Source organism: Leopardus geoffroyi, chromosome B1, assembly GCF_018350155.1.
Source record: "Leopardus geoffroyi isolate Oge1 chromosome B1, O.geoffroyi_Oge1_pat1.0, whole genome shotgun sequence".
Taxonomy (NCBI): domain Eukaryota; kingdom Metazoa; phylum Chordata; class Mammalia; order Carnivora; family Felidae; genus Leopardus; species Leopardus geoffroyi.
The window spans coordinates 68,774,786-68,788,036 of NC_059327.1; the positions used below are offsets into that span (position 1 = coordinate 68,774,786).

General features: G+C 37.5%; 1 protein-coding gene across 2 annotated transcripts in view; it reads left to right on the forward strand.

The window, feature by feature from the left end:
• The window catches only part of CB1H4orf45 (chromosome B1 C4orf45 homolog), a 98,602-nt gene that overhangs the window by 41,602 nt on the left and 43,749 nt on the right, over nt 1-13,251 (forward strand). For both annotated transcript variants that reach the window (XM_045464403.1, XM_045464394.1), the window contains exon 3: nt 12,500-12,558. In XM_045464403.1, the coding sequence (XP_045320359.1) occupies nt 12,500-12,558 (59 nt within the window). The remainder of the gene's footprint in view (nt 1-12,499; nt 12,559-13,251) is intronic.

Sequence of the window (13,251 nt, forward strand, 5' to 3'; positions counted from 1 at the left end):
TTCACACATGGCTTTAAATCACTGCTCTGTTTGGTTAGCACTGTCTTCTTAACCCCTGTGAGATTGAGGCTGAACCATACATTGATTTTCTCCAACTTGTGACACACTCAGAAGCTGGTCTTCTTTGGCATAAGCTGTAAGAGCTGCTGCTTATGATTGGTGCACTTTCTTGGCTCTGGCTTGTTGGCGGGAATTGTTTTCAAAGGTTTACCTGTCTTATAACAATCTTGAACATATATTAGAGGATTCGTCAGACACAGAACTTCATAATGAAAACAAGATTCACTGAGGATGACTACAGTTGGCCCTTGAACAATGAAGGAGTTAGGAGTTCTGACCACCTCCCATACTGTTGAAAAATCTGTGTACACTTTTTGATTCCCCAAAACTTAACTACTAACAGCCTCCTGTTGACCTGAAGCCTTAAGGATGATATAAAATAATTGATGATGATGATGACATTTGGAATATTTATTATATACTATATTCTAAAACTAAAAAAAGAAAGTGTTATTAAGAAAATCATAAGGGGGGCGCCTGGGTGGCGCAGTCGGTTAAGCGTCCGACTTTGGCCAGGTCACGATCTCGCGGTCCGTGAGTTCGAGCCCCGCGTCAGGCTCTGGGCTGATGGCTCAGAGCCTGCAGCCTGTTTCCGATTCTGTGTCTCCCTCTCTCTCTGCCCCTCCCCCGTTCATGCTCTGTCTCTCTGTCCCAAAAATAAATAAACATTGAAAAAAATTAAAAAAAAAAAAAAATCATAAGGAAGGGAAAATACGTTTATAGAACTATAATGTATTTATCCAAAAAAATTCCACATATAAGTGGACTTGTGCTGTTCAAACCCATGTTGTCCAAGGGTCAACTGTACATATTAGCAAATAACCATAACTTATAATAATAATTAGCAAATAACCATAATTTATGTAATTTACCCAGCAGTTAAGGCCTAGACTTTGTCATCAAGGCTGCTAATGCTCCCCTCCACACCCAGGCATGGCTGCCTCTCAACATTCAAGGCAGATGGCTATATTCATTTTTGAGTCTAGCCTCAGACTTAGATTCCTCATCAACCCAATGTTTCAGGCAGCTACCTCTGGTCAATATGACTTGGTGTGAATTGACATGTCAGCTGATACAAACACATACACTCCATTCATAAAAATGAGCTCCTAATTACAAACAGTATATGAGAGTCCCTGCCACTAACTCACCTTCCTCCTCACCAGGTGGTTGGTTAATTCCTTAGTTTGATGTAATTTAGGGCAACATCTCAAGGCACCTCCTGTTCTTTCTCTGGTTCCTTGTCTTCAGTGGACCCCTTCTACATCGCTCCACCATCCTTGTCCATAATAACCCCAATCAAGATGGCACTTTATTTCAGTCCATCTTCAGAGACTCCTCAGTGTCTCTCACTGCGATTGATCAGAATTTTGGTTTGAAGCACAAACCTTCACCTAGTGGGTGTTTATAGCCTGAACAGCTGCTCTTCCTAATCCACTGCTCCAGGTTTAGAGAAGACTGGCAGCTAAGGAAACTCAGGCACCTCCACTAGACTCTTGGCAAAATGCCTGGGGCAGCTGCTTCCTACCTGGCAATGGTCTCTCCTATTTGGGGCACTAGGAGGGTTCTATAGATCATCTGGATTTGGGTAGAAAGATAATAACTTCCAGGCTGAGTGACACCTGAAAAATTTCTCCACATCACAGAGGTCAGTAAAAATCACAATATTGGGTTTCTCTTCTGGATCTTTTTTATGTTTAGGTATTTCCTCCTCACTTTTATATGCGATGCAATGTCATCATAATGCATGTGTATATAAACCAGCAAAGATCATTGCTTTCGCTATTATCTTAGATGGAAGAGCAGTACATTCTTCTTCTTTTTTAAAAAAATGGATTTAGCCTCTGCCAAAATGTATGTGTCATTTCTGCAAGAATATATGAAGATCATTGATTGAAACAATTCTTTTGGTTTCAAATCCCATGCTAAACTGAAGGGCATTTCTAACTCCTTCTTAGCTGGGCATGTCTCCTCTCTCCTGGTCTTTCGTTAACCCAAACCTCAATAGTATCAGCTGGCTTTCTGATGGCCATTTTCTGCTCCCACCCTGACCTCATAACCAAAGGATTTAAGTCATTTGGTTTTCTCACAGAAATAATGTTATACTGGACTTGACGACTAACTCTTCAAGAGTGTGATCCCAAAGACAATATTAAACCAATTAATCATAACATATATTACAACCAATATATCACGGAGCATAACAACTTGAAAGTCTTAGGAAGTAATAAAGAGAACTAGAATAACCCATCAATATATTTATATGTGATACAGTATAATATAATAAAAAGTATAATCTTCAAGACTTTGAGACTTCTGCCTCATTTTTAACTGCCACAAATTCCAATGTTATGAAATAGAAGTCTTCTCTGTGACAGTTTTAGGGATATTTGAACAGACTTTTGATGAGACATTGTGTTTCTTGCTGGCTGCGAATAGACCAATCCAAGATTGGTGGCTTCATTAGACATTTTCTCTTTGTAAATTTATTTAGAGAAAGTAAACGTGGGAAGAACTGGAGTATTTGCTGTGTGAGGAGGCTTCTGTAATTACTTCCATTTTACAGTTGAAAACTGAGGTACTGACAGGTGAGTTTCCTTGTCCGTGGCTGCACAGCTAGGAATTGGTAGAGCTGGGATTTCAACCCAGGCTGTGAATTCAAGGACTTACTTAGCAGGAGTACTGTATTTCACCTGAAGTGAAATGACAGAAAATGGAGTCAGAACCTTCGACTTGAAGCCAGCATGTGAAGGGCACATCTGTGTTGTCGCTGTTCTGTAAGACAGGGAGGGCTGGCGGCAATCCCAACTGCCTTCTCTTATAGAGTGTGAATTCTTTCTTCATGGTTCTCTCAATTTTCTCCCAGCTTTCCATTCTGCTCCATATGCATCCCACAGACTTCATTTACAATATTAAAATGAATTATGAGTAGATATCACCCACATATTTGATATAATGAGAAATAGCTTGATATTTGAGTTTTTTTTTAATTTTGAATTTCTATTTAATAAGCACTTTGTAGTGCTTGAAAACATATCAGCAAATACAATCTTCAGCATTGTGGAAAAAACGAGAAGAGAATGAGGTCCTAGTGAACCTCCCCTTCCTTTCTTGTGCTAGCCCAACCCCATGCATTCTTCCAAAGTGTCCACCTTCATGCAACAGTATGCTAGAAAATATTCAAATCACCTGGGAAAAAGAATTGCCGGTGTGGAGGTGATCACTATGTATACCACCAATCACATCTTTCAGGATGTCTGAGGGTTTTTCACATCAAATTTCTTATTTACCTCTGGGTTTATTTAGCTAAATCCAAAACAGTCTCATTAGAATTCCTAGGATCTCACACTCCTAATCTCCAGATGTTATTATCAATACAGAAGATTTTTTAAAAGATAATAAAGCTCCCTTTATTAACCAAGTTATAAAGGGAAAACAGGAAATAGCTTTTCTAAAATTAGGCACCTCTTTGGATTGTTGCTCCAGATGGGCGTGTGTGTTTAGCTCTCACTTTATACTTCCTAGAGTTATTTGCATCCTAACAGTTTGTGGTTTAATATAAAAATAATTACATTAACACCTTTCATCCTTAGGTGCTGTATAAAGTCATGCATTTTCTGATACCACAGAAAGCCTTCTGTGAGGGAGCGCCACAGGCTGACCATCTGTGAGGGAGGAGGAACATTGACGAGGGAGGCCAAATAACCCTCCCTTTTCTTGAAAATAATATATTAACACCATTAACCTCCTTATACATAGATGTTATATTTTCCCCATTTTACAAAACTTGGCTTTATAGGATACCTCAGATAAACTGAAGGAACTAGTTTCCTTATAAAATCTTACTTGTAGCTGAACTTCTGGAAAATAAATTTTATGTTTAATGTTCCCTTTCTCTAACAGACCATGAAACCAATAAGGGAGGCATGTATCACTGCTTTGCATTCTGTATTGTGTTCAAAGCAGTTCCATGAGGAATAACATTTATGGGATGGAAAGCATCTGTGTTGGTAGCTAGGGACACTGCCACTCTATATCTTACTGGACACCCCAACCCTGCTGACCTGGTGCCCCAACCAGGCACAGGGCTTTCTCTCTCCTGTTGAGGTGACTTTATAGATACCACTGGTGAACCGGGAAATAAATACATCTTAATTTTCACATCTTTTGTTAAGATGTGGAAATGTGAAAAAAGAAAGAAAAAAGACTTTGTAATTTAGTGCCTAGGGGATGATCTTATTCCTTAATTAAAGAAGGCTTAAAATATCCCATGGTGGTTACTAACTTTGTAGGGCCTGACATAACATCTCTAGTATGTGTCTACTGGTAAACATATTTTTTTTTTTTAAATCACACTACCTAAAGTTAGCAACTAAGCAAAGGCCATTGGTTTTCAACAAATATCATTTGATGATGATAGAGAAATACAAAGCTAAGAAAAGACTGTATAAATGAGAATGGGTTCTAGTAAACCTGTGGTTTAACTCGAAGGCCCGCCTCCTTTAACTATATCGTCAACGAATTGAGACTTGGGCGCCATCTAATCCCCCCAGCACAAGTGGCTAAAATACCAGGACATCTGTTTTCTAAATCTGGCACTTATCCTGGCTTTTGAAGATCTTTGGGAGAAATTCTAGTCTAATCTAACTATTATCAGTTTAGGATTATAGTGCCCCCTACCATTCAGGTACAACATTCCCAGAGTACCTCGGTGGTATTGACAAAAATGCATAGAATGCATAGCAAACAAGACTAGCAATCTGGAGTAATCTCTTCTTTTTCCGAGACTGAACCTAGGATATCAAGAAATCTTAGCTGAGCAAACTGACAACGATTCATTAACTATAGGGGATCCCTCTTATGTGGTCCCATCTCTGTCTTTGGGCACCAAGAAAATGGCACCGAAAGTAAGTGCTGTTAGGAATCCACGTGAGCCCCCTTAGTTGTGGGAGAACTCACAGGAAAGTTTTCTCTGTGTTGTTGAAGTTTTAGCGTGGCTCTTGTCAGCAACAGGACTGCACAATCCGGCCACAATTCCAAATGGCTTTAAGCAACTTGAGGTCTGAGATGGGTTTTACTGAACTTTGTACTGACAACAGCAACACCACTTCTGCTTAGGATGGTGAAGATGATTATCTGGAAGTGATGGGGGATGGGTGCTGAGATGGCTTCACTTCTGCAGTGTCTTTGTCAAGAGACTAAGTTGCAGAAGGGAAGAAATGAAGTTTTAAGTGTGCATTAGATTGAGAATTATTCTACTCCTGGCTTATTCAATAGTCATTTGAAAACTATTTGCCATCTTTGTGTTTTTTTTTTTTTTTTTTTTTTTTTGTACTGAAACTGAGTTATACTGTTACTGTTCATACGGCCTGAGCTGCCAAGCCTGGTGCAATTCTGTGTTGTAAAGCTAATTGGACAATTAACTTGGGAGAAGCACACTTTTTAGCCTTTGAATTAACAACAGTGCCAACACATTAGAAAACTCCAAGGGTGAGAACTGTTGCAAAGCAGGCACTTGATTATATGTCAGAAACCGTGCACTAAGCATAAAGAGAGACTTGGGAAACTCTCATGTAGCTTTTCTGTAGTGCGAATAGTTGAATCCTCTCAGATTTCAGACCCTGGTAGGAATCATCAACCCACTCTGGATAAAGGGCTGATAGCAGAATGGCTACTCATCACAAATCCTAACAATTTCCAACAGAACAAGTTCTAGTTTTGTTTTAAAAGAAAATCTTTGAGTACCTTGAATATAGAATGAATAAGGAGAATGTTTATAGCCTTGGAGAAGTATGGGGGGAAAAAACAGATATTTGTTTTCTGAGAATAAATGGGGCAACTAGCATTCATGATGCTTTTCAGGACAAATCTATGTTTGTGGCCTTAATGAAAAATGGAATGTAACTTACAAGCAAAAGTAGCCAGTTGAAGAACTTTTCATCTTCCACTTTTTCTTTCTTTGCATGCTATGCTGCCTATTTTTTATAATGTCTCGGTTTATCCATCTATAAAATAGGAATTGTATTAGTTTTCTTTCTTTTTTTAAAATTTTGTTTTTTAATAGTCTCAGGAGTAGAATTTAGTAATTCATCACTTATACATAACACTGAGTGCTCGTCCCAACAAGTGTCCTCAATGCCCATCACCCATTTAGCCCATCCCCCCACCAACACCTCCCAGCAACCCTCAGTTCATCTCTAGATTTAAGAGTCTCTTATGGTTTGCCTCCCTCTCTGTTTTTACCTTATTTTTCCTTCCCTTCCCTTATGTTCATCTGTTGAGTTTCTTCAATTCCACCTATGAGTGAAATCATATGATCTTTATCTTTCTCTGACTTGTATTAGCTCTCTATTGGGCATAGATTTAGCAGCTTAAAACAGCACTCACTTATTTGTTCATAGTTCTGTAGGTCAGAAGTGCCAGAAGGCATGGCTGGGTTCTCTGCTTGGGTCTCAGGAGGCTGAAATCAAGGTATCTTCCATGGCTGTGATCTCATCTGAGGCTGGGGGTCTCTTCCAAGTTCATGTGGTTGTGGCAGATTTCAGTTCCTTATGGCTGTAGGATTGAGGTCCCACTTCTTTGCTGGCTATTAGCCACGGGCTGTTCTCAGCATCTAGAAGCTGCCCACATTCCTTATCATGTGGCCCCCTCCATCTTTAAAACCACCACAGAGAATCTCCCTCATATCAAATCCCTCTCATGTTTCAAATCCCCTTTTGCAGGAAGAGCCCAGACCCTTTTAAGGGCTGACCTGATTAAGTGAGGCCCACTGAGGATAATCTCCCTTTCTTCAAGTCAACTGATTTAGGGTCTTAATTACAGCTGTGAAATCCCTTCACAACAGTAGTTATATTAGTACTTGGTGGAATATCTGAGAGAAGGTGTATACACCAAGGGATGAGAATAGTGGGGGGTCATCTTAGAATTCTGCCTAACACAGGGATTGATGATGATGATGATGATGATGATGATGATGATGATGATTATAATAATAATAATCGTAATACCTTAGAGTATTGTTAAATGGATTCAATATGTGTGTACAGCTCTTCTCATAATATCTAGGATAATGTTTCAATAAAGGGGATCCAGTATCACTAATGTTTATATATACTATATTTTCTTGCCTACACGGATTTTTGAATTATATTATTATAAGCACATTAAAACCATGATGGAATATCTTGCTCATTATTTGGGTACTCCACAGAAAACAGAGATGCTGGGGCCATAGTCAATAAACTCACAAAACCCAATGCTTAATCTATTTGCTGGAAGTTGATGTTTTAATTCAAATTATTTAAAAACATTGCAGTTAAAAAAAAAGAGATACTAGGATATAATTTATGTTGGAACTCAAGCCCATGTATAATGTAGCATAAAATGAATTACAGGTCTCTGTATTGTTCATTTTTTGCATTTTAATAAAAAAAATGCATCACAGAATCCATGCCTTAAACACTGACATTTTCCAGAAAGAATTGTTTTGTTTCTACTCATGCTCTGAATATAAAATGAATACTTCAAATGCTCCATTCATACAAAGGCCTTTATGCCCCCTTTCTCCCTTCAATAGTTTCTGTCTAGAATAGGCAACATTATGCAATTTAGTGATCCAGCTATAACAATAAGAATGCTTCTCACTGGCTGTGGGAAGAAAGACACCTAAGGGGTTAACAGTAATATTTTGCAAATTGAGGCAAGTGAAGAAAAAATACATTAGCATAAGAAAGGGTAGCCGTAGGGAATTTTCCACTCAAATGTTTGGTACTAAGAGCTCTATGTTACCAAGGAGGAAGATAGAGAAGAGAAACCCTAGTGTCTATGCATTCTTGAAATGCATTGCCATTGTATTCATTATACTGGTATGAAAGACCTCATAGTTACGGAGATGGAAAATAGTTCCTTATAGTAATAAATAAGTAAGTAAGTAAATAAATGAATGAATGAATGAATGAATAAATAAATAAATAAATAAAATTGGATATATTAAGAAAAGCATGTTGACTCAAGTATAGCAAAAAAACCAAGAGGATTCCTCAGTGATCAGTCCCAAAAAGATTTCTTAAGGATGTCAGGACTAGACTAGAGGTGGTTTGAGATTAAAAGTGAACATATTAAGCAGTGATTCCAATTGTTAACTAGAATGGGCCCCAAATGTCTGCAATTAACTAACTCAAATTTAAGTTTTTAATTCATTTCAGAAATTGTATCTAATTCACAGTACCTGAATGTAGTTAGCAGGTATTTCCCTTTTATTAATGTCTTATTTAATACAGCTTATTTAAAGATTGCTTGATAGGTAATACCGACTTTTGAGTTATGATTATTTTTGCTGGATAAAAACATTCAAATTAACTAATTTCCTTAAGATAGAGACTATACTGGGGTGCCTGGGTGGCTCAGTTGGTTAAGTGCCTGACTCTTGATTTCAGCTCAGGTCATGATCTCATAGTTTGTGAGATCGAGCCCCAAGACAGTCTTTCAGCTGACAGTGTGGAGCCTGCTTGAGATTCTCTCTCCCTCTCTCTCTACACCTCTCCCACTCATTCTCATTTTTAAATAAACATTTAAAAAAAAAAAGACTTCAGCAAATGGTGCTGGGAAAACTGGACAATGACATGCAGAAAAATGAACCTGGACCACTTTCTTACACCATACACAAAAATAAACTCAAAATGGATGAAAGACCTCAAAGTAAGACAGGAAGCCATCAAAATCCTTGAGGAGAAAGCAGGCAAAAACCTCTTTGACCTCGGCCACAGCAACTTTTTACTCAATACGTCTCTGGAGGCAAGGGAAACAAAAGCAAAAATGAACTATAGGGACCTCAACAAAATAAAAATCTTCTGCACAGCAAAGGAAACAATCAGCAAAACTAAAAGGCAACTGACAGAATGGGAGAAGATATTTGCAAAATGACATATCAGATAAAGGGTTCGTAACCAAAATCTATAGGGGATTTACTAAACTCGAGACCCAAAAAAAACAAATAAGCCAGTGAAGAAATGGGCAAAAGACACGAATAGACACTTCTCCAAAGAAGACATCCAGATGGCTAACAGACACATGAAAAAATGCTCAACATCACTCATCATCAGGGAAATATAAATCAAAATCACAATGAGATACCACCTTACACCTGTCAGAATGGCTAAAATTAACAACTCAGACAACAACAGATGTTGGCGAGGATGCGGAGAAAGGATCTCTCTTGCATTGTTGGTGGGAATGCAAGCTGGTGCAGCCACTCTGGAAACCAGTATGGAGGTTCCTCAAAGAACAAAAATAGAACTATCCTACGACCCAGGAATTGCACTACTAGGCATTTATCCACGGGATACAGGTGTGCTGTTTCAAAGGGACACATGCACCCCCATGTTTATAGCAGCACTATCAACAATAGCCAAAGTATGGAAAGAGCCCAAATGTCCGTTGATGGGTGAATGGATAAAGAAGATGTGGTATATATATATACAATGGAGTATTACTCAGCAATCAAAAAGAATGAAATCTTGCCATTTGCAACTACGTGGATGGAACTGGAGGGTACTATGCCAAGTGAAACTAGGCAGTCAGAGAAAGACAAAAATCCTATGACTTCACTCATATGAGGACTTTAAGAGACAAAACAGATGAACATAAGGGAAGGGAAACAAAAATAATATAAAAACAGGGAAGGGGACAAAACAGAAGAGACTCATAAATATGGAGAACAAACAGAGGATTACTGGAGGGGTTGTGGGAGGGGGGATGGGCTAAATGGGTAAGGGGCGCTAAGGAATCTACTCCTGATATCATTGTTGCACTACATGCTAACTAATTTGGATGTAAATTTTAAAAAATAAAAAGTAAAATTAGAAAAAAATAATAATAGCTAAAGTATGGAAAAAGCCCAAATATCCATCAATGGATGAATGGATAAAGAAGATGTGGTGTGTGTATATATATATATATATATATATATATATATATGGTGTACAAACACACACACACACACACACACACAATGGAGTATTACTCGGCAATCAAAAAGAATGAAATCTTGCCATTTGCAACTACATGGATAGAACTGGAGGGTATTATGCTAAGTGAAATTAGTCAGTCAGAGAAAGACAAATATATAACTTCACTCATATGAGACTTTAAGAGACAAAACAGATGAACATAAGGGAAGGGAAACAAAAAGAATATAAAAACAGGGAGGGGGACAAAACATAAGAGACTCTTAAATATGGAGAACAAACAGAGGGTTACTGGAGGGGTTGTGGGAGGGGGGATGGGCTAAATGGGTAAGGGACATTAAGGAATCTACTCCTGAAATCACTGTTGCACCATGTGCTAACTAACTTGGATATAAATTATAAAAAATAAATTATAGAAAAAAAAAAAAACCTCAAGAGATGTGTTCAACAGAAGTAAAAAAAAAAAAAAAGAGAGAGACAGAGAGAGACTGTACTAATCAGTTGTTACCTGTTTCTATGGAGATGCTGAATTAGTTTTTGAATCAGTCTTTCATGAATTCACCTGTAAAACCAAAAAAAAAAAAACCCATCTTTTTGATTCTGCATTTCACTAGATTTAACACCACTGTCCAAATAAATTGTGATGGATTTCATCAATAAATTAAGATGAGAAGCATCAGTTTATTTTAGGTGAATATTTTATGACATTACATGTACACTAATAGCTATAAGAGAAAAGGGTGGCAAAACAATCTGTTGCTTCTCTCTTTCTTCCTTTCTTTCTCCCTCCCTCCCTTCCTTCCTTTCTTTTAATTTTGAGTAAGCTCCACACCCAATGTGGGGCTCAAACTTAAAACCCTGAGATCAAGAGTCACATGCTCTACCAACTGAGCCAACCAGGTGCCCCTATTGGCTGTTTCTAATAAAAGTCTGTCTAGATTAAGATGATGCAATTTTTGATTACTAAAAATGAGAACAAAAATCAAAGAAGATTGTCCAATTCCTGGAAATTTTGTCAAAATGCTGATAATAAAGTTATTTATAAGTTAATTGATCAGGTCAATTTTTAGGGCATCACATGTCAGGAATCAACTGAGAAACAAAGTTATACCATGATCTTACCACTGTATACAGATTGCCACTTTTCATATTTTCTATGGAGTAATGGGATGACCTTGCACTTAAATCTTGTTTTTCTTGGGGCACCTGGCTGGCTCAGTTGGTTAAGTCCCGACTTTGGCTCAGGTTCGTGAGTTCGAACCCCGTGTCTGGCTCTGTGCTGACAGCTCAGAGCCTGGAGCCTGCTTCAGATTCGGTGTCTCCCTCTCTCTCTGCCCCTCCCCACCTTGTACTCTGTCTTTCTCTCTCAAAAATAAACAAATATTTTTAAAAATCTTTAAACTTTCTTTTTCTTGTCCCTTCCTTTGTTTATATATTTTATACATGAATATTAAAGAGCTAGAAGGGACCAACATTTCATCTTCATCCCTGAGAAGATGACTTAAATAAATAGATCTGCTTTGTCAACACAAATAACTCTGAAGGACTTGATCAGGAATGTCCTAAAGTAAGCTTGAAGGAAAAAAAAGAAAAGGGGAAGAAAAGAAAAAGGACTAAGTAATTCCTCTGATGTTGGAATTATAATTTTGCTACTTTTTGAGATGTTATGAATGTAGCCTCCCATATCAACGTAAGTGAAAAATGCATTCCAAAACTGAAGTGAAATACTTTTTATAATCCATATCATGGTTTCCCAACCCTAGTATGGAAAACTCAGCAATGATTATAAACCAAAACCCTTTTCAATAAAAATTTGTCACCTCTGTTCCCCATGCTTATTCGTAAGATGTGCCATCCATTGGTTAGTTACTGGGGTAAAGTAGCCCATATAGAGAGGTCATTTATTCAGTGATAACAGATCATTTCAATGTTCATGAAAGAGTGTGGGGATTATTGGATTTTTTTTTATGTGGGAACTGGTTCTAAGATACAAATATTTTATCAACATTCTAACTTACGCTTTCTGAAAGGAGTTTTCAGATCTGCACTTTACCACAGGCTGTATATAACCCAGCTCTTTCCTACATTATTGCCAACACACTTGCTAATTCTGTGAAGATAAGGTGAAGTGAAAAGAGCTAGACTGTTTGAGTCTGAAAAGTGGTTTAAAATACCTGCTTATTTAGAATCATAAAAACAGAAAGGAGCTTAGAGACTATGGACTATACTCTTCCTGCTGCTAATATCTGTCGTTTTACAGACGGGGAAAGTAAGCACACAGGATCATATTTATTTTACTTCTTGTATTTTTTTACTCCATTCAAGAATCAAAGGCTATGTTCTTTTAATTGTATTTACCATTGATATTTAACTTCCCAGACTGACTCCCTTTTTGACTAGGAGTATAAACTGTTAGACATGTTGGTATCAATTTGCCCTGGAATTAGGTTACATTCGTTTTCTTTCTTTTGCAGTATGGAGAACAAAGTCAAGCCACTATTGATAAAATAGGACACAGATACCAAAATCCATGGTAAGCACATGCTACTACATTTTAAATTAATTAATTAGCCAATTAATTGATGTGTTTCCTTCCTAAACTAGTAACAGGGTTAATTTTTCTTTAAGTATATTAACGCTTTATTTATTTTTATTTCAGGTACATTTCTTTGTAAAGCTATGAATTTTTATTCCTAATAAAAACACAATTTTCATGGTCTATTAAGTTTAATTAAGGGCAGGAAAGAGGGGCAGAACAGGCACAGAGTAAGCAACTGTTAGAATATTGTGAAGAAAAAGAGAACCAGCCTGCAGCTATTAAGAGCAGCAAGTGGGTGATAAGGTAGATTTAACTATATAAATAATGCTTTCTGTGAAATAGCAACAATATAATCTTTTTGGTTTAAAAAAAAAAACCCTCATTTCATGCTGTTGGCCTAGAAACCATCATCATGGGTAACCTTGGTTAATAAATGTAATTCTACTGAAGTCACACATCCACTTGAATTCATGCTATCATAAGGCAACCTAAATTAAACATGTCCACCTCAAGGTATGTTAAATTACAGGAAAAGAGCAAAACGTAGGTTTGTCACATATAATTCAGCTTCCTAAGAGGGAAGGGATCAATCAGCATTGCTTTTATAAGACTGCAGATTCAACATGTCGTTGTTATCCTTAGATTTTTGGAGGTGAGAGTTTCTGGAGCCTGTTTCACTCATTTTTA